This window comes from Daucus carota, chromosome 4 (assembly GCF_001625215.2).
Source record: "Daucus carota subsp. sativus chromosome 4, DH1 v3.0, whole genome shotgun sequence".
NCBI classification, from domain to species: Eukaryota; Viridiplantae; Streptophyta; class Magnoliopsida; order Apiales; family Apiaceae; genus Daucus; species Daucus carota.
This window is the reverse complement of record NC_030384.2, coordinates 17,043,361-17,070,726: the sequence shown is the minus strand read 5'-3', so window position 1 is coordinate 17,070,726 and position 27,366 is coordinate 17,043,361. Positions and strand designations below refer to the sequence as shown.

The 27,366-nt window shown below is 33.3% G+C and overlaps 1 protein-coding gene across 5 annotated transcripts; it reads right to left on the bottom strand.

Annotated features, from left to right (window-relative positions):
• On the bottom strand, positions 1-27,366 carry LOC108192500 (protein MICRORCHIDIA 6). 5 transcript variants are annotated; one of them, XM_064091582.1, is made up of 22 exons: positions 27,144-27,366; positions 19,237-19,292; positions 18,546-18,906; positions 18,321-18,395; positions 18,201-18,235; positions 17,321-17,399; positions 17,138-17,227; positions 16,500-16,626; positions 16,018-16,096; positions 15,549-15,683; positions 13,787-13,885; positions 13,600-13,701; positions 13,373-13,519; positions 9,687-9,779; positions 8,932-8,983; positions 8,731-8,842; positions 5,188-5,438; positions 4,988-5,097; positions 4,717-4,796; positions 4,378-4,420; positions 770-868; positions 1-382 (listed from the first exon to the last, which is right to left on the bottom strand). In XM_064091582.1, exons 2-22 carry the CDS (start codon positions 19,258-19,260, stop codon positions 374-376), a joined length of 2,202 nt encoding a protein of 733 aa, XP_063947652.1. In that variant the 5' UTR covers positions 19,261-19,292; positions 27,144-27,366; the 3' UTR covers positions 1-373. The 5 variants fall into 5 exon arrangements, with proteins under 5 accessions (XP_063947652.1, XP_063947653.1, XP_017228920.1 ...); XM_064091583.1 differs by lacking the exon at positions 19,237-19,292 and adding an exon at positions 19,044-19,236; XM_017373431.2 differs by having other exon boundaries at positions 16,500-16,572; positions 27,144-27,364.

The following is a 27,366-nucleotide window of genomic DNA, read 5'->3' as shown; positions in this document are numbered from 1 at the left end:
TAATAGTAAATAGTTAACTTTAGGCTATACTAATGTTCAAAGTTGGTCAATAATAATTTAGCAATATTCTTTACAAGACGTTTGACATCGACACATCCAATAATATGTTTATTGAACTGGTTAATTTCCTGGAGAGCATACTAGAGTGCAGTGAAGTAGTTAAAATTGTGCTGACATGTAGGGACCCAACGCAACTCTCAAATTCAACAGTCGAGCCAAAGCACATTTCACTGCACCGCCAGATTTTTACAGCCAAAGCTGGTCATACCCAAAGTTTCAACACCAAGTGATGAGATTTCCTGATAGCAGGTTTGAAGCCGAACTGGTGATAAGAAATACAAAGAGAACCTTCATCTAGACCTTCCGGATCCAGCTAGGGAAGCTGCAATAAGAAGCAAACTACGAATTACTTGGACTTTGTTCACAAATGTCTACATTTTATGAGAAATTCAATTGATTTTATAGCTAGATATAAATGTCGATTCTTTATAGTAAAACAGGTATGTACAAGATTGATCAACAAAACTTGTAAAAATAATATAAACTGGTTGAAAAAAAAGCAGAGGGACCCCTCGATTCTTATATTTATTATAATAGTTCATAAAATTAGGCCACTTGTTTCATATTTGGCCATTAGATAAAAGCAATAGAGGTAACCTTTATTATGTAAAATCACTCTACACATTGGTATAACATGTTGGTATCAGCTATATTTTTCCAGCTACTGTAACTGGAGGAAAAATTTTGTTCATTTAGTAACAATAATTACCTTGTTTTCTACCTTGATCTTCTCCAACAGCTGTGATTCAGCCAATAGCTTGCTGTACTGACTTTGGGCCTCTCTCAACTCTTTTCTAAGCCTGCTTACCTGAAAAAGGTAAAGACATAAATTCTTTAGATTTCCAGATATAAGGTAATAATTAATATTGGTCGATATGAACTCGAGAAGTACTGAAACTTTGCAATTCAACTTTGTTTATATGATTAAAAAAACATAACTTGTTCATATCTAACCAAAAAAGATACTACTGTTTGGATTTTGTATATTAGTTGTTTTCTTACAGAAAAAGTACAGAATTTGTTCCTAATATAAACACGAGAGTTATTTGATTAAGACATGATCCCAGATTTGTTCTTCATAACAGACTACTTATAATTTACAGTACACAGCAACTAGTAGAGAATGTTCAAACTTTCTTCTAAATCGGTTATGTCATGTCCTTGGTAGTCTGAATTAGTACACAAGTATTGTCCCTAATTTTGTGGAGAAATTATACTTTCAACTCTGAATAATAATTCCTCTATATGGGTGTGTGTGTGTGGGTAGGCAATTGTTCAAACTTCAAATACAAACCACTAAAATAAAAACTAACATACAAACCAAGAAAAACTATACCTAAACGACATCACTCACCCCCTATATGTCATTACCCACCCCCTATATGTTATCACCCACGTAGGGCCCACCCTCGCCCCCACTCAATCCACCTCGGGCCCTCTAGAGCCTCGCCAAGGCTCTGCACCAGCCCGGAACAGGTTCCAGACAGCCTTAAAAGCCAAAACTTGGCCCCTTTGTGGTCCACTAGGCCCCACCCGGACCCTACTAGGCCCCAGATAGACCCCGTCTAGGCACATCTCAAATATGGTATGGAAATTGATTGTTGGGAGATTAAGATAAATACAGTGAAGTCGAATTTCAAAAAAAATGAACCGATTGACGGGAAAAATCAAATTAAAACGGAGGATTCTGTGGAATCATGTGTGGCAGGGAACAAGTTTATTGTGTGTGGTGAATTCTAGAGGCGCCATTAGATTAGATTGATCTAATGGCTTAAATTAGTTTGTACTTTGTATTTTACTTTTGGTTTGTATTTGATCACTTGCTTATATATATAAATAGAGAGAGTGCGTGTGTGTGTGTGTGTCTGTGTGAGTCTTACTCTAGTACAAACTGATTAATACAAACTAAATACAAACCAATGTTATTAAGAGGAGGGAAGGTTTGTGGGCCACGAGGATGAACCTCGAGTTGGGGCTCGGCAAGGCCTAGGTGGGGCGGGGTGGGGCCTACTGGACGGGCGTGGGGCCAAGTACTGGCTCTTGAGCTTGTCTGGGGCCCCTCCTGTCCGAAACCTTAGTGAGGCTTTAGTGGGCCCGAGGTGGATTGAGTGGGGTCCGAGAATTACTTATTCGTTGAGAAAATAACCCACGGGAAGGGCTGATTTGCGGAGGAGGAATTAGCATACCCACTCGCTTTCATCCTTCCCATTCGTAGTCTAAGGAAACTCCTTTTTAGGTTTTTTAGGAAGGGTTTCAATAAAGGGGGTAATTCGCCGTTTATAAATCGAATCTTTTTTGGCTCGATTTTTAAATAGTAAAATTGAGATATATCAAGGGGGGGGGGGGGTAGGGCGATACACCACCTAATCTGAGATAAATTGTATTGATAATGACCTCTTAACCAGCTTTTCCATTGATTCGTTTCATAACTTGAAAGTTTAGTATGTCTTAATTCGGAATGAAATATTCCTTGTGTTAAAAAATAATTTTTCATTGCAGTCTTAAGAAAAAAAGGAGTTCCATTATATTCAAAAATATCTCTTAACTTATAAAAATGAATAATTGGGGTTTGTGATAATTTGTAAGGACTAGTTTCCTTGGTTAATATTTAAGGGTTGTATTTGATCACTAACATATATATATATATAGAGAGAGAGTATGGCTATAAAGACCACTTTTTTTGGAGACACTGGAGACCACTTATGTTCCAGCAAGTAAAATATTGCATAGAAACATTGCAAAACATATAATTTCGCGAATCATGTTGTACAAAGATCATTATTTTATTAAAAATCTTGAATATCATATATGTTTTGCATGTAGACATTACAAACTGTTTTATTTTACAAAATATGTTTAGTTTGCAGAACATTTGTTCAGCTTGAAGAACATACAGATTGTACTTATTAAACATAAGCGATTTTCAACAATTTTAATGAATTAGTGATATTTGTTGAACATCCTTCACAAAATCATATATTTTATAGTGTTTTGATTGCAAAACATACGTGGTCTCCAAGGTCTCCGATGAAATAGCAGTCTCCATAAAACTTCTCTCTCTCTCTCTCTCTCTCTCTCTCTCTCTCTATATATATATATATATATATATATATATATATATATATATATATATATGGGTCGCACTCAAAGGAGAACCAATCTTTAAAATGGAACCATAACACCACTAAGGTTCTCTTTTAGAACCCTAAATTTTAAACATATTTTTAGGATCTAAATTTAAATATATGTTTTTTCATCATTTTGTTTGTTCAAAAATAATTTTAAAATATAATACATAGATATTGACATTTTTTGCATGTGAAGTTCTGCTGCTGAACCCTAACTAATTCTAGAAATAAGGTAAGGGTTCTATGGGTTCTCTCCCTAATAGTTCTCTTTTGAACATGACCCATATATATATATATATATATATATATATGGGTAGCACTCCATAGCATACCCTCTTATATGGAGTTACGTAGAACACCATTATAAATATATACATAATATATATATGTATTATATTTTTTATGGAATATAATTACAAATTTCGATTATTAAACCGAAAATGAAGTTATACAATTTTTTTATTTTAAAAATCATCTAAAATAATGCAATATCTCAACATGATTCTATAACAGAATAATAATCATCCAGAATTTTTCTGTTGTAGAATCAGTTGCGAAGATAAAAAAAAAATTCATCAAATTTAAAGTGCTAAATTATTTAAAATAGATATATGTTATAGTATTCTATATTAGAATCACGTTTTATATGTATTCTATAATAGAATTTATGATAAAATTGATGATTTACAATGGTGTACTATGTAACTCCATATAAGGAGTACCTCCCTGGAATGTTGGCATATATATATATATATATATATAATATCCTTCACCCTTAATTACTATCTCATGTGTATTTAACAGTATTTTTCCAAGTATAGATGCACTCAACAGCCCAACAAGAGGGTGCATGTGGCATTATTTCTGAAATAAGATATACTCCTGCCTCTGAATATTATTTAATTGTGAGCATTTCTGCATAGATTTTCATTCCACAAAAGTAAGAATATAGCTTATTACAAGTGGTCACATCCCTGAACATCTATTCATTAAGTTCCCTACAAGACGGTGATCCAATCAACTAGTTAATAGTCATCTGTATCAGTCTAGTGCATTAATACTCTTTTAATAATTAGCTAACTAACAATTTCAACAAGCTGATGTAACTTAAAATATGGATGTTTGTGCGTCCCACGCATACTTAAAGAAACAAATGTATGCATAAAATTTCATCAGTTGGAGTTGGTACCTTTTCTTTTAGTAGCACTTCCTTCCTCTCATTTATAAGGCACCTTGAGATAGGGGGAAAAAAAGACAAGGATCAGAACTACTCACTCTGGATTAAACTACAATTCATCTAGTCAAAGTAGCAAAACTAAGATATGCAAGTTGATACTTCACATGCAGAAAGACTTGACCTCTCCTGCAATCTAACTTCAAAAAACGAAGATATAAATGTATTCTAGACAGTTAACTTTAGTATGTGCAGTAGAATTCCATTTAGTTGCGAGTCAAGCAACAGTTTTTACTAGTCGGTCAAGCAACAGCATTCAATCAACTTGGAATCTTTAGTAAATGTACAACTTACTGTGCGTGAAGTTTTCTATTTTCTTGCATAACATTTATTTTCTCTTGATCGTCCAGCATTCTACAAGTATCAGTGGGAGGCTGCATCAATGAAGCAGTATATAGTATCAGTTGTAGGCTGCATTAAAGTAGTAAAATACTGGTAGTAGATTATCTTTAGGTCAGATAAAATGGACTTTTTCTTTTCCAAGCACTCAAATACGGCTAAAATGCACACTGCATAAGCAAAAATCAAGAATCAGTATGATTATGAAATTTCACTTAAAACAGACCTCTAATTCCACACAGGGAATAGAATTAATCGAATCGACCCTTGTCAAAGCCTTCCGTTTCACCTTTTCAGGCTCTTTCTGGCCATCATAATGTCTCCTTTTCAAATGTCCTGCACAAGAATGAACACAGATTTAAAGTGATGACGAGTGAACTCATATATTTTTTCACCTAAATCTTATGATTACAATTAAAATCATACCTTCTTCTGAGTTTACTTGGTTGCCTATGAGTTCACATTGTTTCCTTGCAACTTTATTTGGCAAAGAAGCCACTGGAAGATTATAGCTTCCAGCTGCAAGTAGTGCATTACCAGCAGTAGAGAAAGTTTTACTCAACATAACAGGTTGTTTGGCACCTTGCTCTATGCTGGAGTTGGAAGACACATACGATGACATCGACTCCCGGGGTTTTTTCTTCATCTGATACCCAATAAATCCGCAATGGTAATCCCTACCCATATTCAATAATGTCGATCAAACAACTATTAAGCGTTTACACTGGAAACAAAAAGGTCTACTATATCTTCCTGTACAATAACTGTTAGGAGTTGTCACACATTTGTTGTGAGAGAAGAATATAGCTAGATTAAAAGCCAAGTTAGTAAAATAACTCCATTAGGATGAGACCTTTTGGGTGGTCCCAAAAAAAGCTAGGTAGGCTTCCAGGTTGGGTCTAAGGGGAACCAGATCACACATCAGGAGCCATAATTCGCCAAGCGTCGAGCCTGATGTGTGAAGAGGGAGATTGTTAGGAGTTGTCTCACATCGGTTGTGGAAGAGCATATAGCTAGAATATAAATAGACAAATAACTCCACCAGTATGGGGACTTTTGAAAGGTGCCAAAAAAAAAAAAAAATTCCATGCAAGCTCAGCCCAATGCGAAAAATATCATACTATTGTGGAGTTATGGCTCGTTTAGAAGGCTCAACAATGGGTATCAGAGATTCAGGTTATAATCGTCCCTAACGAACTCAGACGAGCTCCAGAATGGACCTAGGAAGATAGATGGGCTACCCCGGGACGGACTTAAGGTTGAGGCGGGTGGGCCTTCCAATATGAGCCTATAGGGAGCCAGATAGCTCGATGAAATTCTAGTATATGCCTGGGTCGAACCAGATCACACCCTACGAGATAGGTTTCGACATGTATCGAGCATGATTCATGAAAGTGTAATGGTTTGGAGTTTTCGCACATCGGTTGTGAGAGGGGCGTACAGCAAAATAACTCCACCAGTATGAGGCCTTCTGGGAGGTGCCTAAAACCAAATCCTCGCGGGCTCGGCCCTAAGCGAACGTTAACTCCATAATAGTATTGATATTGTCCACTTTGAACCAAGACGCACAAATTTGTTTTTGGGCAACTCCCAAAACGCCTCATATTGCTGGAGTTATCAGGCAGCTTATATTTAGCTATATGTTCATCTCAAAACCGATGTTAGACAACTCCTAAAAATCTCGCTCATCGCAAATCAAGCTCGACTTTTACCAAATATTGCCTCCTGATGTGTGATCTATCTACCCCCAGATCCATCTTGAAAGTCCACTTGGCTTATCTGCTCCCCCTAGGCCCAACTTCCTCATCCTTAAGGCCATTATGGGTGGCCCATCCGCCTCTTCCTAGGCCTATTGTGAAAGCCATGTAAGATAGTTATGGACCATTACAATCTGAAGCTCAAATACTACCTGTTAAGCTTGCTAAGAGAGCCATAACTCCACAATATTATCAGGGCCGGTTTTTGAGACGTGCAAGTTGGGCGACGGCACAGGGCCCCAAAGCTATAGGGGCCTCAAAATTTAGAAATTAATGTTTTATTTAATAAAAAAATTTAGAGAATGAAATTGAAAATTAAAAATTTTATATTTATTTTAATTCTATTTATTTATAGATAAATAATTACATAATCTGATAGATTAGTTTATTATGTCTATTTGCATTTTAAATTCTTTTGTGTTGTATCTTTACTTTTTTTTTATAATAATTACTCTTTTATTAAATGTTTTCATAATGTTTTTTACATATGATATTTTTTCATATGTACTATAAATTTCATTCTTTTCAATGAAATATAGATATATCTCAAATAAATTCATATATAAATTTTGTTTAAAATACTAGAATTACTGATTATTTAATAACATTATTTATCTTATTTTAAGTGACTTGTTTTAATTTTATAAAAAAAATAATATTTTTATTATTTATTTATTTTTATAATATACATATTTTTTTATTATTTGGGGCCTAATTCATATTTTAGCACAGGGCCCCAAAATTCTCACAGACGGCCCTGAATATTATGATATTGTCTGTTTTGCTCCTAACCGGCACAGGTTTGTTACCAAAAGACCTCATACTAATAGAGTAATCTGACTGTTTATATTTAGCTATCTGGCCCTCCCACAACCGATGTGGGTTAACTCCTAACAAAGACATGATTAAAATTTTCTAGTCTTTGCATCCTAAACCTTTATAATCTCTACAGTTCAAAACATTATAACTAGTCATTCATATGACATCCTTGCTCCATAGCAACTCCATAGCAGCAGAAGTGCTATATACTTGCTTAACTTATAAATACTTCAATAGTGCCTAAAAAGCTCAATTGCGAAAAGCAAGCTGAAGTGTGCAAATCGCAAACAATCACTCTTACTTGCATCAAATGAAATACTTTCATTGACGTTTTTGAACTGTAGCTAAATTACTTTGGTTGCTATATTTATTGGCTTTAGTGCTTCACCAAGAAAACACTATTGGAAATCCTAAATACCCCTGACAACACTCTGACTCTTCTGTTTAGCTATTTGTTCCCGTGTTCGGCAATTGGACACTCTGACACTTATTCTGTGTCAAATCCTTTGACTAAAATGTGGACACTGTGACCAACTTCAAGACCACATATAAGTTGAATATAAAATACAAACAAAATAAAAAGAGCAAAAAAATGAAGCAAAGATAAAAAAAAAATTAAGCACATAAAATCACTAATTCGCAAAATTCTTTATAAAATTGTGTTTAATTTGTTGTTGATTGCCACTTATTGTTAAGGTATCTACTTATCATGCTTGTTTATTAATATATTATAATTTGTCCCCGTACTCGTGCCCAAAAATAGAACAGCGTCCCTTGTCCCAAATTTGAATATTTTTCAAGTCCAACACTCGGATATGTGTCATGTCCGACACTTCGTACCCAAGTCGGAGTAAGATAGCCTAACACCCTATATAATGCAGCAAACTGAAGTAGCAAGGACAAATAAATAGTGGCAGAAACATCAGCATTAAATTTGTTCTCCCCTGTGTAAGAAACATTTCCTAATTCTTGAATATAAGACTAATGTACAGACTGGCCTTAAGCCTCACTCTATGAGACTGTAACTCTAGTAGATTTGTCTATTCCTGAGATACATCAATTGCTGGCCATTAGCGTCACTTTGTAACCTCTTATTTAATCATGTCTAATATCAAGATGCATCTCTGGCCACACATCTCACTCACTTGTTAGTCTCAAGTCTTAGATCTTATGTATTGGTTCCCATTTTTAAGAAACATCACAAGATCACTCCCAGGTTACGAAGAACAAGCTCCTTTTTAATTTTTTTCCCAAAGCATAATAAGAAAATGAACATATATTTTTTACTAATTTATTTATATAATTTTGAATGTCCTCACATATGAATTTGCTCGGCAAACTCCTCAAAAAACCAACTGTTCCATAAAATAACAACTATTTACAATAAGCTTACCAATATTCCCATGTCATTTCTTTCAAACGGACTTCAAGCTTTTGAAAAACATTAGTTTTCTCAAAGTCTTGTTTGTTGTGGCTAGGCTCAATAAAATTAGCTTCAAGGACACCTGGGAAAAAAGAAACATGCCAAATCACATAAATCGAACTCGATATTAATAGAATGCAATATGAAGCATCAATGGAATTTTGATTTTACCAACAACCCCTCTGCCTCTGCTATCTGTGAAACTTACAATGCGCCAGAACGGCTGAAAATGATGAGACAAGCACAGATTTTAGTGTGTGCGTAGAAAGCAAGAACAGATTAAATAGGCAATAAGATGACAATTTGGGCAAAAAAGTAATGCTTGGTACAACTCAAGCAGTTGGCGGACCAAGAAGAAAACTCTAGCAGCATGAAGAGGACATCTTACAATGACAAAATTTCAGTAATTCTTTTAGCATTCATTAGAAATTTCAGTAATTTCTGTAAATTCTAAAATTCTTCAAGGAACGCAAACCTAAGTAACATATGTCAGAATTCAGAATGGCAACACTCGTTTTGAAAGTCATAAATAACGAGCACCAACTGTCAATGATCAATAGAAAGTGGCAAACATGGATGCCTTGAAATTTAAAAAATTAGTTTTTTGAATTTTGAGATTACATCAGTGAAAACACGTATTTTTCTCTTTCGAGCGAACTAGGTGGAGCAGGATTTAGATTATCATATTCTCTTCAATCTAAAGATAGTTTAGACTAATACAAAAGCAGAATGATTTTTCTGCTAGTTGAATTGACCAACTATTTCAACAAACTTACTGTTAACACAGTTAATATTTCTATCAATTACCAAGAAGCACGTATCATGTATTATATATCTATACGGCATAATAGAGATTACAAACTTGATATTGTATTCACAAGGAAGATAATACTAGAAAAGATTCTACAAATTGGTCAGTAACTCACTAGTATGAGACGATTCTTGTGATAGACATTGAAACCATGAACATTTACATGAGGAGCTTCTTTAAGAAAGCCTATAGTTGTAGTAACTTCGCCCTGCACAGAATCTTTTAAATCAGCATTGATAATATCAACCAGAAAGCTATCTGCCATAAGCAATCTGCTTCCAAATTGATGTTACATCAAATGATTATGCACAGTAATGACTGAAATTGGTCAATGCATACAAAGGAAACAAGTAGTAAAATTGAGAAAAACCAATAGGTCCATGACTAAATATTTGCAATTTGCAACTTCATACTAGCCGGCAGTATATTTAAACTTTGAATATTCACATAAGGTACCGTAAGTTGTCTCCAGGTTTATAATATGGATTCAGTCAGCGTCAAACTTAATTAAAAGGAATGTCAGGTTCCAATAAATTAATATCCAGAAATCAAAGTTGCTCTAAACATGGTTTTTATGATGCAAAGTCAATTTACCGATGTTGTTCACTATGTACAAATTACAATATAATTGTACTATACATATTTGTTTTTGGTAATTGTACCTGCTCATATTGAGATATAACAATTAAAATCTAAAATACAACGACATTAAACACAATATATAGTAAGTGACAAGTGATTAACCCCTTTTCAGTCACTGCCAGCAGGTAGGCTAATTTGCTTTTACCAAATATAAAGGTTTACCATAAATTAATATACAAGTAAATTATGTAAATTCATGAGATTTGATTTATAAATAAAAAGATATATGATTACTTTTACTTTATAACCCATTAGCATTATTTTTTTTTCAAACTATAACAAACTTTTAATAGCTTATATCATGTGTTTAGTTTCGATTGAAAAAATAATATTTAGTCATGCAACACAAAAACAAAAATTACAAAAATAAACCTTATAACAAATACCTCTCATGTGCATCTTTATGAGTTAAAAAAGAAGCGGCTCATAAAAATTAGACAGAGGGAGTGCTAATTATTAACTGAACTTGTAGCCTGTGAAGCATATGCCTAATAAAAATATTAAGAATTAACGGAATAGCCTAGTAACTCATAATGCTTCCTAATCAACGAGGGTATTTGCTGTTGAAGACAACTCAAGAAAGAACAGGAATATCCAAAATATAAGGGATTTTTCAGAAGAAAAAAAGAGTTTGCAATTGATGGTAGGGGTGGCAATTTCAGGTAATGGGGCGGGTTCAGGTCAGGTTGTTTAACCCGGTCCAATTTTTAGGTCAACCCGAACACGAAACTGGTTGAAAATTTGTACCCAAACCCGGCATGTTCAGTACCTGATCAACTTAAAAATGACCCGATCTGACCGGAGATTTAACTAAAATTAATTATTTTTGTTATATGAAATTATATTTTACTAAAATATTTTAGAAAAATATAAATAATAATTTAATAAGATTATAATTGGATAAATTTGTTTAGATAATATAGAAATATATGACAAATGCATATAATTGTGTGATGTAAATTTATATATTATACATATATATCATATATAACAGGGATTTTCTATGGTATGCCCATGGGCACACAATAGTCACTAACTTTCATGATGCCCCCCCCCCCCCTCGCATGCACACCAATTCCACCAATAAAAACAAGCCATTTTTATGAAAATTGATGCTTATTGTGTTCCCTTGGGCACATATTAGAAAAACCGTGTATAAAAATATTATGGGTTGGGTTTGAGTCCATTGGGTCTACCCGAACCCAACCAGAGTGTTTTGGGTAAAAAATTATCCGACCCGAAATACGTACTTTTTTTATTCAAACAAAGAATTTATATAAATAAGCGTGAATTTTCTTAACTCTAATGTCTTTTGCTCCAATATAAACATGAAGTTATCATTTAATTCATACAAGATAAATAATATTCTTTTCTTATAAACGAATAAATAAAAATATGAAAAATATAATTTATAATTAGTTAAAAAATGAAAAAAAGTAAGACTATTATCAATAACGTAAATTAATATTAAAAAACAATACTTAAAAATAGATGATTAAAATATATATTATTTCTACTACCCATTTACAATATATAAAAAAATATTGTAAAATCTAAAAGGGTGTATATTCAACTTAAATTTTAAAAAATGTACCAAAATTTCAGTGTATTTAATTAGGATTTTAAATTTTTCTACAAAATCTAGTGGTATTCAATCATGATTTTAGATTATACTTAAAAAACCGATGGTATTCAATCGGGATTATTTAAAAACCATTAAAATCTGATGGTATTCAAATGCTGATGAATTTTTTTGGACTTCATAAAATAATAAATTTTGTTGGATTGTTCGATGTATTTTAAGCTTTTTGAAATACCACCAAAATCCATATGATGTTGAAGCATTGTGCTTAAATCCTAAAGACTCTATATCAACTCTACGACATTATACCTAGAATCCACATAAAATTAAAATCACATACAATCCATTAAAATCCATAGACTATATATAATATAATCCATTAAAATACTAGCTGAATACACCCCCTAAATCTATAAAACAAAATATAATCAATCTGTCAATAATATTTAATCAGATATCAATACATTATAATTTTCCATAAAAAAAATATAATGATTAAATTATAAATTTAAAATTTAGAAATATATACTGGCAAATGCTTTGGATGGATTATCTCTTAAAAAAAACAAATATAAACAATGAGAGAACGGCCAACGCGTCTCTTTTAGTGATAACGTGTTCTACTTAAAAACAAACATGAACCATCATATAACGCTTCTTAACTCCAACATGTTGTACTTCAAGACAGATACGAACCATCATGTAACCCTTTTAAACTCTAACGTTGTCTGGTCCAAGAAAAACTGGGAGCCGGTATATGATAATTAAAATCTTTATCCATACAAAAATTAAAATATAATTTAAAATTAATCTCCAAACACATTATCACATTTTAATATTAGAAAAACATTGACAAATAGATATTAAAAATGATTATTGTCTATACCACCAATTTACAATATAAAAAAATATTGTCATAGCCAAATTTTCAAGAACAAAATATAATCAATCGATTTATATATATTAATAAAACATCAATTCATTAATATTGAAACACTAACAAAATGATGTTAAAAATATATGATAACTGTCATCTTTATCATTAAATAGTTGGTAACTTTCACGAATGAGATCATCCTAATATATGATAGCAACCAATATGAAATAATAAAGTTGTATATGGCAACTTCATATTTCCATGAACCACAAACTAGATTAGAGTAAACATAATAAAGTCCTCATTTTTAGCTAAAATAATAAGCAAATTATAATCATGAAAAATAAATGTTATCCCTAGCGTTGTAGCCTAGTGTATATTATCATTCATGATAACATGATTTCGAGGGTTCAAAGTCTCATTGGAGGTAAATGTGTGAGTGAGTATTTGAAATTCCTTGTGATTGTCCCTATCCCAAAAAACAATAACCTCTATGCTCATTGAGGATAAATGTCTTTTTAGTTGAATATAGTCAAGACTGACTTCCAAGTTCCAAGGTATATATGAAATTGGGAGGGACTGATTGCAAATGAACTCCAACAAGGTTCAAGAGGGTTTGGGTACAAAGTACAAGTATAAGAAGTCAGAGATAGAAAATGTTTGCAACAATAAATCAATAATGCAACAGATAATGTATTACCTCCACACAACGGCCACTGTGAGGTTTGTACAGGATGCATTCAGGATACTTAAGATCACTAGCAATATTATGATACTCAACAGCTTTTCCACGCAATAACATGCAGAAATTTGCAGGCAATCGCAAGTACAGGACAGACAAGTAAGCCTGCTAGGAAAGACAGTATATTTAGCAGGACATCATAAATTAATATTTCAACAAGAACACAGTAATGACACTTAACTTACACGAAGAGAATAACGGAGACGATTAGCGAGATGCTGTTCACTTAATGTCAACCGCATCACCCCCTTTTCAGTGTTCTTGGCCTCTCCAGCAAGACGAATATCCTGCAGCATATGAAATGCAGAATATTCAGAAATAGCTTAATGCAATATATTAAAATAAGATAGAAAATACTTAATAAAATCCAACCTCACTGTCTGTTTCGAAATCAAGCTCCAATCTGCTTTCATCGTTAAACCACAGATTGTAGATGATAACTTTTGTGCCATGATTTCCAATGTCATCAAACTGCCATCGGATAATTACATGTGTTATTTAAATAAAGATGTCAGGATCTGTGTCTTAGCAACACTATATGTAGGATTTATCTCTAAAGGAATCTATAGGTATTGTTTTTAAAAGTAATAACTGCAGTAAAATTTAAGTGATCAGATACCAAGCCTTTAGTCCATATTTATGGTGTTCATCTAACGGTACGCAGCAAGTACAAATGATAAAACAATCATATTGATTACAATTTATACGTTGACAACCAAGATAAATTCCACAGGACAACGAACATTAAAAGAAGATGAAAATTTCATGGTCAAATGGCTCAATCTAATGCCAAAAAACTTGAATGACCAACAGTTGAAATAGTTGTTAAACAGTTATTACATGTCAGCACATGCTAATTGAAACACTCCACACCTAAAATAATATCCATGATCAGTTCATTTCAGCAAGGACAGACACATAAAAGGATAGTAAAGAAGAAAACCTAAGACACCACAATTCAACATAATTACATGTTCGCATAAGAACCCAACTTTCCATTTAAAGCAAAGCCATTTCTTAACTGTAAATAGCACCCATGCAGCAAAGGAGACGAATAGTCCAATATACAGTGCCGTGAAAAGAAAACAAGCACTGATATCTACTCAAACAGTCATACTTGTCTACACTTTTTGTCAATGATGCAGCTCATACAATTGTTTACTTGTAGCTAAACGATTGGAGATAGTTAATTACCCTGACCAAAAAGACAAGTAAATCCAGGCTGTTTGGTGCTTACAAATTTATTTAGAGCTATCGCAAATTTAAAATTAAGAACAAAATAATAAGACCTACTACCTCTCTTGAAAAAAGACTATCCTTTGTAAGAAGATGAACATTAAGAAGCACACTTTTTTTCTTTTGCTATACATTAATAAACCTAAATGGCTATCGATTATCCGTATCAGCTTGTCCCCTTCTCATATTTGTAATTCTTATCATAATATTTATAAATGTTATAAATATTATAGGAATTTATAATATTATATATTATAAGAATTCTTATAATATTGTATAGTAAATTTACACCATTTAAACTCACCAAACTTATTAATTGTACCATGTATTTAAAGGCAAATGTAATTTTACCAACTATACCCTGTAAATCTTTATGCATTTCCAGATACCATCTAGCGAGAATTTAAATACTCAAATACTCCGTCCCAAAAATAATTGGCACTTTCAACTTTTACTAGTCAAATTGACCAATTACAGATAATCTGCAACTATCTGTCCAGGCTGTAGTGGTTTTAAAAGTATAGCTTGCACTGAATTTAACTATAAGTGAGCGATCCGACAAACTCAAAAAACAGTCATTTCTTCAAGTTCAAGCACGTACTAATATGCCAAAATTAAGAACTAAAATTGCAGGTATGACATATAAATAAGCAATTAATGGGGAACATTATTCAGGTACCAATCACCAAAGCACTAAGTAGCAATGTAAATCAATTACGATCACATGTTATGCATCTGAATAATCACAAACAATATATATGATCAATAAACTAATAACTCAACTTCAACGGTAAATCCAAAGCTAAAATAGCTTGATGTATAAGATCTTGTAATATAAAAGGTCGAGTATTAATTGTAAACAAAAAAAAATTTAGGAGATTTCAGCAAGGTGGCATACTTGCTTGAGAAGTTCTTCTTCTGTGGAATATGGAGACCACTGCAACAAAATGGAAAGATTGCACATATAAGTTTCCTTGCTTTGTGAATGTAGGTAATCCACTGTGCCTGTTGAAATGTTTAGCTCGTAATCAACCTGCAACATAAGCAAAAAGAAGATACCTCAATAAAGAAAATATCAGTAACAGAATTTTCCAAGAAATATACAAGTTTCCAGTTCCAAACTGGAACAAAGAGCAAAAGTAGGACTTATAAGTTGGTTTGAACAACTTAAATGGACAAAACAAACACCGAGATTCGGTAGGCAATACACTTTAATCATCATCATGTAGTTCGATCAGGAAGGATGATACAATTATGCATAGCTATATTACTTCTGTTCATGTACTGCTAAAGAATCATTTGACATGTAAAAGGGATTGACAATATAAATATACATGCAAGAATAGTGAGAGTGTGATGATACTAACCATGGGAACCACTATTCTGTCATGTCCTGTTTGTGTCAAAAATGTATAGGACAAAAGACCAATGCTCTGTGTTGAAGTCCTGTGGAAGATATACTAATTACACAGGAAGTTGCAGGGCAATCACAGAACAAATTACTAACAAATGATAAATTTTTACACGACAAACAGCTTCAATTTGAGGTAAACCGTAGAGGACATCACAGCATACCATTCTAGGCACTATTAACAAGAAAAATATTGCAAGAACTAAAACAGAATGACAATTAAACACATAGAAAATTCACTTAAATATACTACAATATATTTTACCCAGACCAATAATAATTTTATATTATACTTTCAGATATCTCCGAGGAAATACAATTGTGAATAAACTTCCAACTGAAATATTTTTGTTATTGAAATATCTTTCCAATCAAATAGAGACAAACCACAAATGAAATTCTTCAACCAGAATTTCAAAGATGTTAACAATGTATAACCTGTTCCTGTGGCGGCTGAAGACGATGACATCTGCCCCTAGTCTCATTGTACTTGTCTTGAAGCCATTTCCATCTGAAAGGCTAAAAGTTAAACCAACTAATATGACAGCCATTTCCACCTGAATGCCTACAGATTAAACCAACTAAAATAACAGGAGAAAACATAAAATTATTTGATAACATAGTTGCCATGCTCATGCCCGACTTAGTTTCCTTGGGGTATGTGATGCCTTGTGGAATCCCGGTGTCAGCCAGCATCTAATCATAGCCGGCTCTACAGGAGTTGCCTAGGCATCAATTAGGTAAACTAGGCGATCAGCTATGCTTAATGATTTATATGTTTAATATATAATTTGATATTGGTAAGTTTCATTGCATTGTATCTTTTATCAGTAATTCAACAATTACAACAAACTCTATAACTTAGAACTAACAGTTTTAAAAACAATACAAGAAGAATTTCATACAGTTGTACTATATATGATCATATATTAATATGATCTCAACCAAAACTAATCAAATTGTGTGTGTGTGGGAGTCTGCCTAATTCGTCTAATGGATGCCTAAGTACCAAGTGGTCTAATGGAGCCTTTACGCTTTGACAAGTATGTTTATATATAATAGCACAAGTATCATACACTGTCCAATGGCTGACATAGACTTCTTATTTGAAAACCCAAAGCTTAAACAACGTCTCATTGCTTCCGGGGTCATTCCACCACCATCATCTAACACAAATATGGAACCCCTGGTTAAAAACTGTAAGCCAAAAAGGACATCAAAATTTTCGGAAGATCGATAATGCTCAATTATATAAATACCTTGTATTAACAATGCTGAAGCTCTATTCCTTGGATTTAAGGTTTTATCTACATTCACAAAGGTAGCCCCATTTTGTATCTGTCCAGTACAAGAATACAATTGAGAAACTAAAGAGCTATAACATTATAGAATATAATTGATAAAGTATGCATTTCTCAACTACTTATACGGGAGACCACTATTCTTCCTTAAAAAATACTACTTTGAGCAAGATGCAAAAGAAAAAAAGAAAAAAAGAAAATAGATCACACTTCTCACAGATAGCAAGGCAAAATTAATTATCTGAGATGAACAAGCTACATTGGCTGTCCTATAAACCAGGGAAGTTATGAAAAGATTTTGAGCTTGTATGAGGTGTAAGCATTAGGCTTAACCACCACCCACCTCTCTAAAGGTATGAACTATGTCTGATGCAATATAGGAGTAATAAATTTATACAAGGTAAACCATAGCTAATAACAACATTAAGACAAACTAGAACATAAGAGTATTTTCAACATGGGTTGCCAAAATAGTTGCAAACCCTTACCAGATCATCATACATATTAATTTTTTATTTTTTCTCTCTTCCATGTTAAAAATATATACCCAAAAAACACTCCAATAGTTAGCAACCTTTACAAGTTGCATATGTTAACCCATAAGACATTATAAATTACTCCTCAACCAAAATAAGTATTCTACTATATACTTTGTGCACTTTATGTATTTTAACCATTTTAGGAGGTTTCCAATAGTTTGCAACATTAGTTGACAGCCTTTTGGCAAACTACCAACTCTAATGAGTGAGGAATCAAGAGTGCCATGTCACATCATCTATGACAACCTCTTGGAAAAGGTTTCAATTTTTAGATACTCAAGTTCATGTCATAAATTTACCTCATCGATTGCATTATCTATCAGCTCCGCAATGGCTGCACACAAGCAAAAATTAAGGTGAATTTGGTGGATTTAGTATTGGTCAAATGCAGCAAAAGTTACCGTAACATCTCCACGTACCACCAAAAGCCCATTTGTGCGAAGTAGCATTTGAGTGAAGGAATTTAGGGTGAATATGTAGATGATTCGTGCCACCTGTCAACCATTGATCAATATTTCAGATTGCCATCATCAAGTAGAGCACATAACCGCAAGTAAAGTTGTACAACTAAATTAAGAAAAAAATCCTAAAAGAACAACTGGAACAGATCACAATATATATAATAATCTCAGAGAGAAGTATACTTGGAAGATTAGATTTTTGTGCAACCCGTTCATCGTACTTGTTAGCTTTCCAAAACTGCCGACAAAGAGGTGCATAACTAGTTGGTGATGTAGAACAAAGGCTTGTGTCATCAAATGGGGACTTCTCATTATCCAATGCACTGGTGCCACTTTGACCAGAACTTAAAGTGCTTGAGATTATGTCCTCTTTTGAGTCTTGTCTCGGAAGAGTTTTAGACTGCTTAATGTGATCCAGAACAGAGTTATTATGTACTGCAAAGTCCAGTGATCTTCCAAGTGGATCTACCTCCAATTTAACAGCTTTCACACCAACACCTCCAGTATTTTGATCAGCAAAATCCCTTCTGCTCATCGTGAAACCCTATAGAGATTAAATATACACAAAAAGGTTAAATAACTTTTATGGCATATATAATCTCCATTCCATAACATAGGAAGTAGTACAAATATAACAGAGTGAAAAGAATTGTAATCCGTCAAAAGTGGCAATCACAAAACCTTTAGCAGCTACTCTGCTGCCGAAAATCCAGAAAATAGAGGTACAAAGATGAGAGAGAAAGGTAGAGAGGTAGAGGAGAGAGGGAGAGGGAAGCACAGAGAAACAGGGTAGGGGTGGGAGAGAGAGATGTATTTTATTTTGTTTCTTCCACTTCCAGCAGATGTAGCCCTTTTGCAGAGAGGATAGTCCTACCTGATGACACGTGGATGATCCCATATTATTAGAACCTTTTATCTAGATAAAGACACCTAAAAAACCGAAAGACTGAATTCAGAAGTCAACAACACATATCCAATAAGTGCATCTACCCAAAACAGCATCAGCATTTTCTCAATTTTAGACCTCGTTAAGTGGGATGTAGTTATACAATACTTATCTCAAAATATATAAATACTTCTCCTTTCTTCTCAATAGTATACCTTATGTAGAATATGATAATCCCTCCATCCCACATCCCGTTTATAATGGCCACATTTCCTATTTGGTTTGTCCCAAAAATTGTCCATATTTGATTAAGAGTAAATGACAAAGTGGTGGCCGTAGTCTTCTAAATTTTACAAGATGGTGGCTGGACTTTAAAAACTACATAATGGTGGCCAGAGTTTACTTCCGTCTTTTAATAAGGTGGCCGCCGTGAACCTCTGTTAATTTTCCTCCGTTAACTCCGAAAAATAAAAGAGTAAACGACAAAACAGTTATGCCAATTCTAGAAAATGTTGGCTAGATTTCCACCATTTTGTCGTCTATTCTTTTATTTTTTGGAGTTAACGGAGGAAAATTAACATAAGTTCATGGCCGCCACCTTATTAAAAGGCGGAAGTAAACTCCGGCCACCATGATGTAATTCGAAAAGTCCAGCCACCATCTTGTAAAATTCGAAAAACTACAGCCACCAATTTGTCATTTACTCTTTGATTAATAAGGTAAATCAAAGGTTGATTTTGGTAATATTTCCAATTTTATATAGTAATAATATATATATTCAGTAGTAATCAATTCACTAAATGCGATGGAATAGAATATGTATTTTTACCTGTGGACAACATGAATGAAAATTATCTGTAATCTTCTTTCCATGTTCCATACAAAGAGAGTTAAAATATATTTATTTCTTTGATTGATGGATAAAACCATACCGTAGGTCAAGCTATTTTACCAAACCGAAATAACGGCTTACCCAACTAGTCATAGTTGTCCATAATTTTAGTATATATTTTCCTTATTAGAGGATTTCAAGAATTATAATTGATTATGCATATTTTTGCATTTAAACAAATTAAGCTTGTAAAATTTACATGGATCGCAACACATAACAAAAGAGAATTCATTTTAAACTCGATAATCAATTAGAGTCCACCAGTATTAATATATCACATATCCTTATACATAGGATTAAAACCTTCAACTTCGGTAATAAGCAAAATCCTAATATTTAATGGAATATTATTGTCTTCTTCTCAAGAATAATCTTGGATATTCCTAGTTATTATATAATTCAATTATATAAATCTATTTTGAATAATAACATAAAATGATGTTTTGATTCCTGCCTCAACATCATTCCCCTTGACTTCAGAAAAACTCATCCACGACTTTATAATAAATTAACTATGAACCAACAAAGAGATTGTTTGACCAAGAAGCAAGGCTTCTTTAAATAAATAGTGCGCTTTTGCTTTTCTTAACCAGCTTGTGTAAAGAAGAATAAGCATTTTAAGTATATCTGGGGAGAGAAGTGGAATGTTGAAAAAGCTAGCTTTTTTACAATGTCTACTTCTTTTCTATTTTCTTTTTTGTTAACACTCTACTTCTTTAAATTACCTAAGGGTCTTTTTGGAAGTGTTCAAAAGTGTTGTGCTGCTGAAATAAGTGTTGTTGCAAAAATCAGAAAGTCATTTGGTAATTTTTTTTTTTTATATTTGCATATTTTGGGTTATATATAAAAATAATGTTTTTGGTGAGGTTTGATACTGAAATGTGTGAAAGCTTAAAAGTTGAAAAACAGCTTTTTCCAAAAGCATTGGGAGACCTGCTTTCTGAAAGTAGCTTTTCAACTATTCTGAAAAAGTTGTGTTTAGATTTAACAAACAGTTTTAACCTATTTTTTAGCAAAAAGTTGTTGTCTACAACAGCAATACCAAACAAGGCCTAAGTAAAATTATCTAAACAGTTAAATAACTTATGAGTCACATTATCCAAACACTTTAATAACTTATAAATCATAACCTACTTATCACTTACAATCCATTTCTTTGCTTTAATAAGTAACTCCTTAACCAAACCACCCCATAATTAACAAAAAAGTATAAGACATCAAATTTTAACTTCATAAGCAAAATATGAATGATGAAGTAAACAAGTTCATTTCTTATCCTCTTCCACAGTCTAGGATATTTTGAATTATCTATTAATATAATATAACTATATGATAAGATGCACTTCATCTATTCTTGAATAATAACTTATACTAAATACAAGAAAATATTTTAACTCAACAAAAAATCTTCTCTTCTTTCTATGTCTCTTCTTGCGGTCTAATTGCATAAACTCTCAAGCATTCGGATTTGATAGTAATTTTTTTCTAATTAGTAATATAAAGATTCATCACTTTTAGGGATCAAGCCAGGTTTTTGTTCTAAAGAGTTTTACATGAATTATGAAGAACAAAATAGGGATGGAAACGGACCAAGTTTGGATTGGGTTTAGCTAATTCCAAATATTTTCAGGTCTTAAAGCTGAATCCAAATCCAAAACTCAATATCCAAAGCCAAATCCATCGGATTTCGGATTGAATTGGATTTTTTCCACGTATTTAAATCTCTTGAATAATATATTAAAGCCCAAAACATTAGTTAAAGAATCCTACTTCAATAGAAACCACTAAAATAGCCACTAAAATAGAACCGGATGGAAAACAGTGTTATTAAGGGTGGGACCTAGTGGCTATATTGACATGTTTGGGGCCTATCTAGAGCCTTGGTGAGGCTGAATGTTATCAAAAGTGGTATGTCAACCGTATCATTCATTCATGTCCTAATCAAGAAGTTCACTTTCAAGTTTCAACTACTCTTGTTCCTCGCATTCCTCCTGTACTAATCTTTTTTTCACTTAAAGCACTTCATGACCCCCGAGCGCATGCCTGATTGAAATTGCTTCGCCTAGGCATAGGTGAGGTGCTTAGAACCAGTCCAATGGTGATGTTAAAATAGATGTAGTTACTGTTATAATTTGAAACCAAAAAGTGATTTTTTGTGCTAAAATAGAACTTATGGTCCAATGGTAAATGCAAAATAGTATCAAACATATCCAAATAAAGTTATATTCTAATTACATAATCTTAAAGTACATAACTATATTTGTCACTATTACTTTATTAATGCATTTTTCACTTGCATGCTTATGTGGCAATTATAACATCATCTATACTTGGTTCTATATTTAGAACCAAGTATAGCATTTTGCTATTTTACATTCAATTCTAGCATCCCATTGGAGTTGAGTTTTTTGCTTTGGTGCTATATTATAGCAATAGCGCCTACTTTAGCACCACCATTGGACTTGCCCTTAAAATGCGCTTTTTTGTGTTAAAAGTTAATCTAGAAAAATCTTGAAAATTCTACAATAAGGTGAAAAGCCAAGAGTCTGAGAGTTTTTAGAAGTCTAAGAGATATGTTCATTTACTCTTTAACTTATGAGTTTATTAATTAGTTATCTAGAATGTCCTAGTCATCTATAAATTCAGGTGTACTGATCTGGTTTGTATTGCAGAAAAAATCAGTCAAATGCATACTTTATATTCAGTAGCATCTTTCAATATATTCATCTATATATCTAAAATCATAAGTGGTATCAGAGCCATATAAGAGCCCTCGTCTCTAGAATTCATAAATCCGGTAGGTATACAAGAAATTCTGCAAATCATTTGCACAGTCTGTAAAATGGCATCAGGTTCAAACTGTGCAGCAACTTTTGCCTTATCGCAAACTTCCGTTCCCATTTTCTAGGGAGAATCTTATGATTTTTGGAGCATACAAATGAGGACTATTTTCATTTCTCATGGTTTATGGAATCTGGTTCAAAATGAATATGAGCAGCCCGATGATGCAGTAGCACTTGCACCCTGGGATGGAGATAGAAGGAAGCAATACACCAAGTAAAGCTTCGCAAACAAAGAAAAGAAGATGAAGGCTGTGGTCAAAAATTTCAAAGATCAGGAAGCAATTATCGCGGAAAGGGGAGAAGAAAACCCCATGACCAGGGAAGAAAGATTCAGCAAGAAAAATCCTCTTTTTACTGCAACTTGTGTCGTAAAAATGGGCACCATACAAATGATTGCAGGTATAAATGTACGAGGTGCAGCCGTCCTAATCATTTTGACAAAGATTGTTGGTTTCGGCAAAAGCAAAAGGCCAATTTCTCTGAGAGCGGTGAGGCTTCAGATGAGTTGTTCTTTTCTCGTCTTAAGACTCAAGAAACAAGTGATATCTGGTACATTGATAGTGGTTGCTCTAACCACATGACAGGAGGCAGAAACTTCTTTGTTAATCTTAACGAGAATTTAAGATCGCAAGTCACTCTTAAAGATAGAAAAGGTCACAATGTTGAAGGTAAAGGAGTCGTTGATGTACAAACTAAGGAAGGTACTTCCAAACTCATTAATGATGTTCTTTTTGTTCCAGACCTAATACAAATTTGCTAAGTGTTGGTCAATTGGCACAAAAAGGATATAATATTAAATTTGAAGGAGATCATTGTATAGTCTTTGATAAGAAGACAAATTAGTTGGTTACCAAAATCAAGATGGCACCTCACAAGGTTTATCCTTTGAAAATGCCTTCTGTTGAAAACTTATGCTCTGAAAGCTAAAAGTGATGAGTCCCTGCTATGGCATCTCAGATTCGGCCATCTTCATTTTAATGGCTTAAAATTATTAAAATAAAAAAGAGCAAAATATATGTAAAGGCTGCATTTTGGAAAACAACATCGTTTGTCTTTTTCTAATTCATCTTGGAGAGCTAAAGCCCCACTTGAACTTGTGCATAGAGACATTTGGGGACATGCAACAATGCTAGAAAAAGATATTTATTGATGATGACACCCATATCACTTGGGTCTGTTTTATGGAGCATTTCTTCATTTTACTACATTTGAAGCTCAAGCAGAAAAACAATGTGGTCATTCTCTGAAAATTTTAAGATCCGATCGTGAAGGTGAGTTCACTAGCAATGGATTCCAAAAATTGTGCAAAGAAAATAGAAATAAAGAGGGAGTTGATTGTACGTCGTACGCCTCAACATAACGGTGTCACCGAACAGAAGAATAGGACGATTGTTGAAATGGCCAAAAGCATGCTACAAGGTAAAAAGTTGCCTAAAATTCTAGGCAGAGGCTGTTAATACAGCAGTTTATATTCTGAATAGATCTCCTACAAAAGCCGTGAAAAATAGAACACCTTATGAAGCATGGTAAAAGAAAAGCCAAAAGTTGATCATTTCAAATATTTGGCAGCATCGCATATGCTCATGTTCCTAAAGAAAACCGAGACAAGTTGGATGGAAAGGGAGAAAAGTGCATATTCATTTGTTATAGTGATGAATCAAAAGGATTAATCAACTTGTCATTTCTAGAGACTTTATTTTTGACAAAGCGACAACAAGGAATTCGGAGAAAGATGCGGCTAAAAAATTTCAAAAAATAGATTTTGTTTAGCCTCAACCTACACAAGAGACTAACTAGAAAATCAACCAATTGAACAACTAGAATTCGTCCCGAAGATGTGGGTGCATATTCTAAATTTCCGCCACAAAAAACTCGATCTTTGGATGATGTATATCGGAACTACAACATGGCCTTACTATCTATAAAGCTCATTTTGCAGCAGCGAAAAGGACACGACGATATGTCAAAGGAACAAAATGTTATGGCTTGTTCTACAAGTCTAAGGAGATAGTAAGCTGATAGGTTATTCAAATAAAGATTGGGCAGGTTGTGTTGATGATAGAAAAAGTATTAGGGGCTATGTGTTTAGTCTCGGCACAAAAACCATCTCCTGGTCATCAAGGAAACAAAAGAGAGTAGCCTTATCCTCTTCAGAAGCTGAATATGTGGCAGCTACAAGTGCAGCCTGTGAAGCGATATGGTTAAAGAGAATTCTAGCAGATATGCGGCAACAAGTGGATAGATCTACTAATATATATTACGACAACATGTCAATCATTGTAATGACAAAAAACCCCGTTTTTCACAGTAGAAAATAACATATTGAAATACGTCATCACTTCATTCGAGAACTTGTTGGAGACGGTGAGTTGAAAATTCTACATTTCAAAACAACTAGCGGATGTTTTCGTACTGCCAGCTGATAAGTTCAATTGCTTTCGAGATTTTCTTGGAGTCACGATTTTACCGTACTAGGGAAAGTGTTGAAAATTTATCTAAAAAATTCTACAATAAGGTGAAAAGCCAAGAGTCTGGGAGTTTTTAGAAGTCTAAGAGATATGTTCATTTACTCTTAACTTATGGGATTATTAATAAGCTATCTAGAATGATGCTAGTCATCTATAAATTCAAGTGTACTGATCTGGTTTGTATTGCATGAAAAATCAACCGGATATATACTTTATATTCAGTATCATCTTTCACTATATTCATCTATATCTCTAAAACCATCATGTTGCGTCTTAGTTCAGGAATAACCATATGAAAAAATATTGTTATAATATTAAATATTATGATTATATGATTAAGAACCAAATAATTTATTTATAAGAAAATGAAATGATTTGACTACTGAGTAATAATTAAATAATGAATAAACGAATATATATTATTTGTCATATATTTAAAATATTTGTTTACGTTTACTTGTATATAAATTTATCGGGTTTTGATCGTAAGGTTTTGGGTTCGAATTTCAGATCGGGTTCAGGTTCGGTACACAAAATCCAAATCCAAATCCAAACTCTTTTGAGTCTAAACATTAAATCCAAATCCAAATCCGAAATTTCGAGTTTGGTCATATCCAATAAGATCGAGACGGATCGAGTATCAATTGAATCAAATTATTTTGCCATTACTATAAAACCAAAGGTAAGGCCAACAGTAAAGCCTAGGTTGCTCCCATGGTTCCTTCCCTTTCTCCAACAATGTCTTCTAATGCGAGAATTCCAACTCAATTCGTAATGGTTTTTTCCATACGTATGATCGACAATCTTAAGATTAAAATAGTTCAATAGGCAAAGTATATTGCTTCTACGAATATCTTGAAACTATAAACAAAACAAGGTACTTCTTAACTTGTGGCGATAATTTCCTAATTACATGTATGTCAACGTATAAATGGCAAGAACTAAATCTATATGTTCTTAAATGTAATCAAAAAGGCCCTGGACAGCTTAAAGAAAGGACTATTAGGTTCATTACGAGGTTGAAAAACAATCTCGAAGAGGTCCAGTTGCCCGCGATACTCCTCGTGATACAAAGCAAGGTTTTTTTGTGAAGTGAAGAAGCACGCGCACCGAGCTTTTGCTTAGCATAAGTCCTATTCTTTAAAAACACTTTATACTTCACTCACACCCGACTTCACCCCTAGTTCGAAAAGAACACTTATTATGAGCACCAAGCCCAAGCCCGGTGATCATAACAGTAAGACTTCCTCTCATTTTTGTTAAAATATGCTTTGCGACTGATAAATTAACATATGTTGTTTGTTGTTAGTTATCGCACAGCCAGGCAGTTGGCCGTTTCTATTAGCAGTTATCTGGCAGGGGAATATCATTTTTATACATCTTAATTACGTGCAAAAAGTCAAATGGACATGTAAAATGGGTCATCGAAGAAAATACAAGCTGACATCCTCCTTCAAGGACAACTCCTCTAACAAAAACAAGATACATTAATATCTACTCCTCTGTTTACCACTGTATATATATTTAAATTTCCATAGTCTATGATAACACGGGTAATCTTCTCTCAGAACTAAAATACACTTTAAAAGGAGGATTAATTAGCAACCTATATATTGACACGCAATATACACAACACCATAAACCCTAACAAGTAACTATATTAATTTAAAAACAAATACATAAGATACTTACAATCGATACAACCGGAAAGGAAAGATCAACCAGGTGAGAAGATTTCGTCGGGGATATTCGAGGATCTTATCCGGCAATAGATTATTAATACAGATTTATAATTATTTTGTTTCTAATTTAAGGGCTGGTAAAATCGTGGAAAGAGATAAAAGAGGAAAGGGAAATGGTATGAAAAGAAGGTGAACAAGGATGGAGTTGGAGCGCGTGATTTGTACTAACCTAA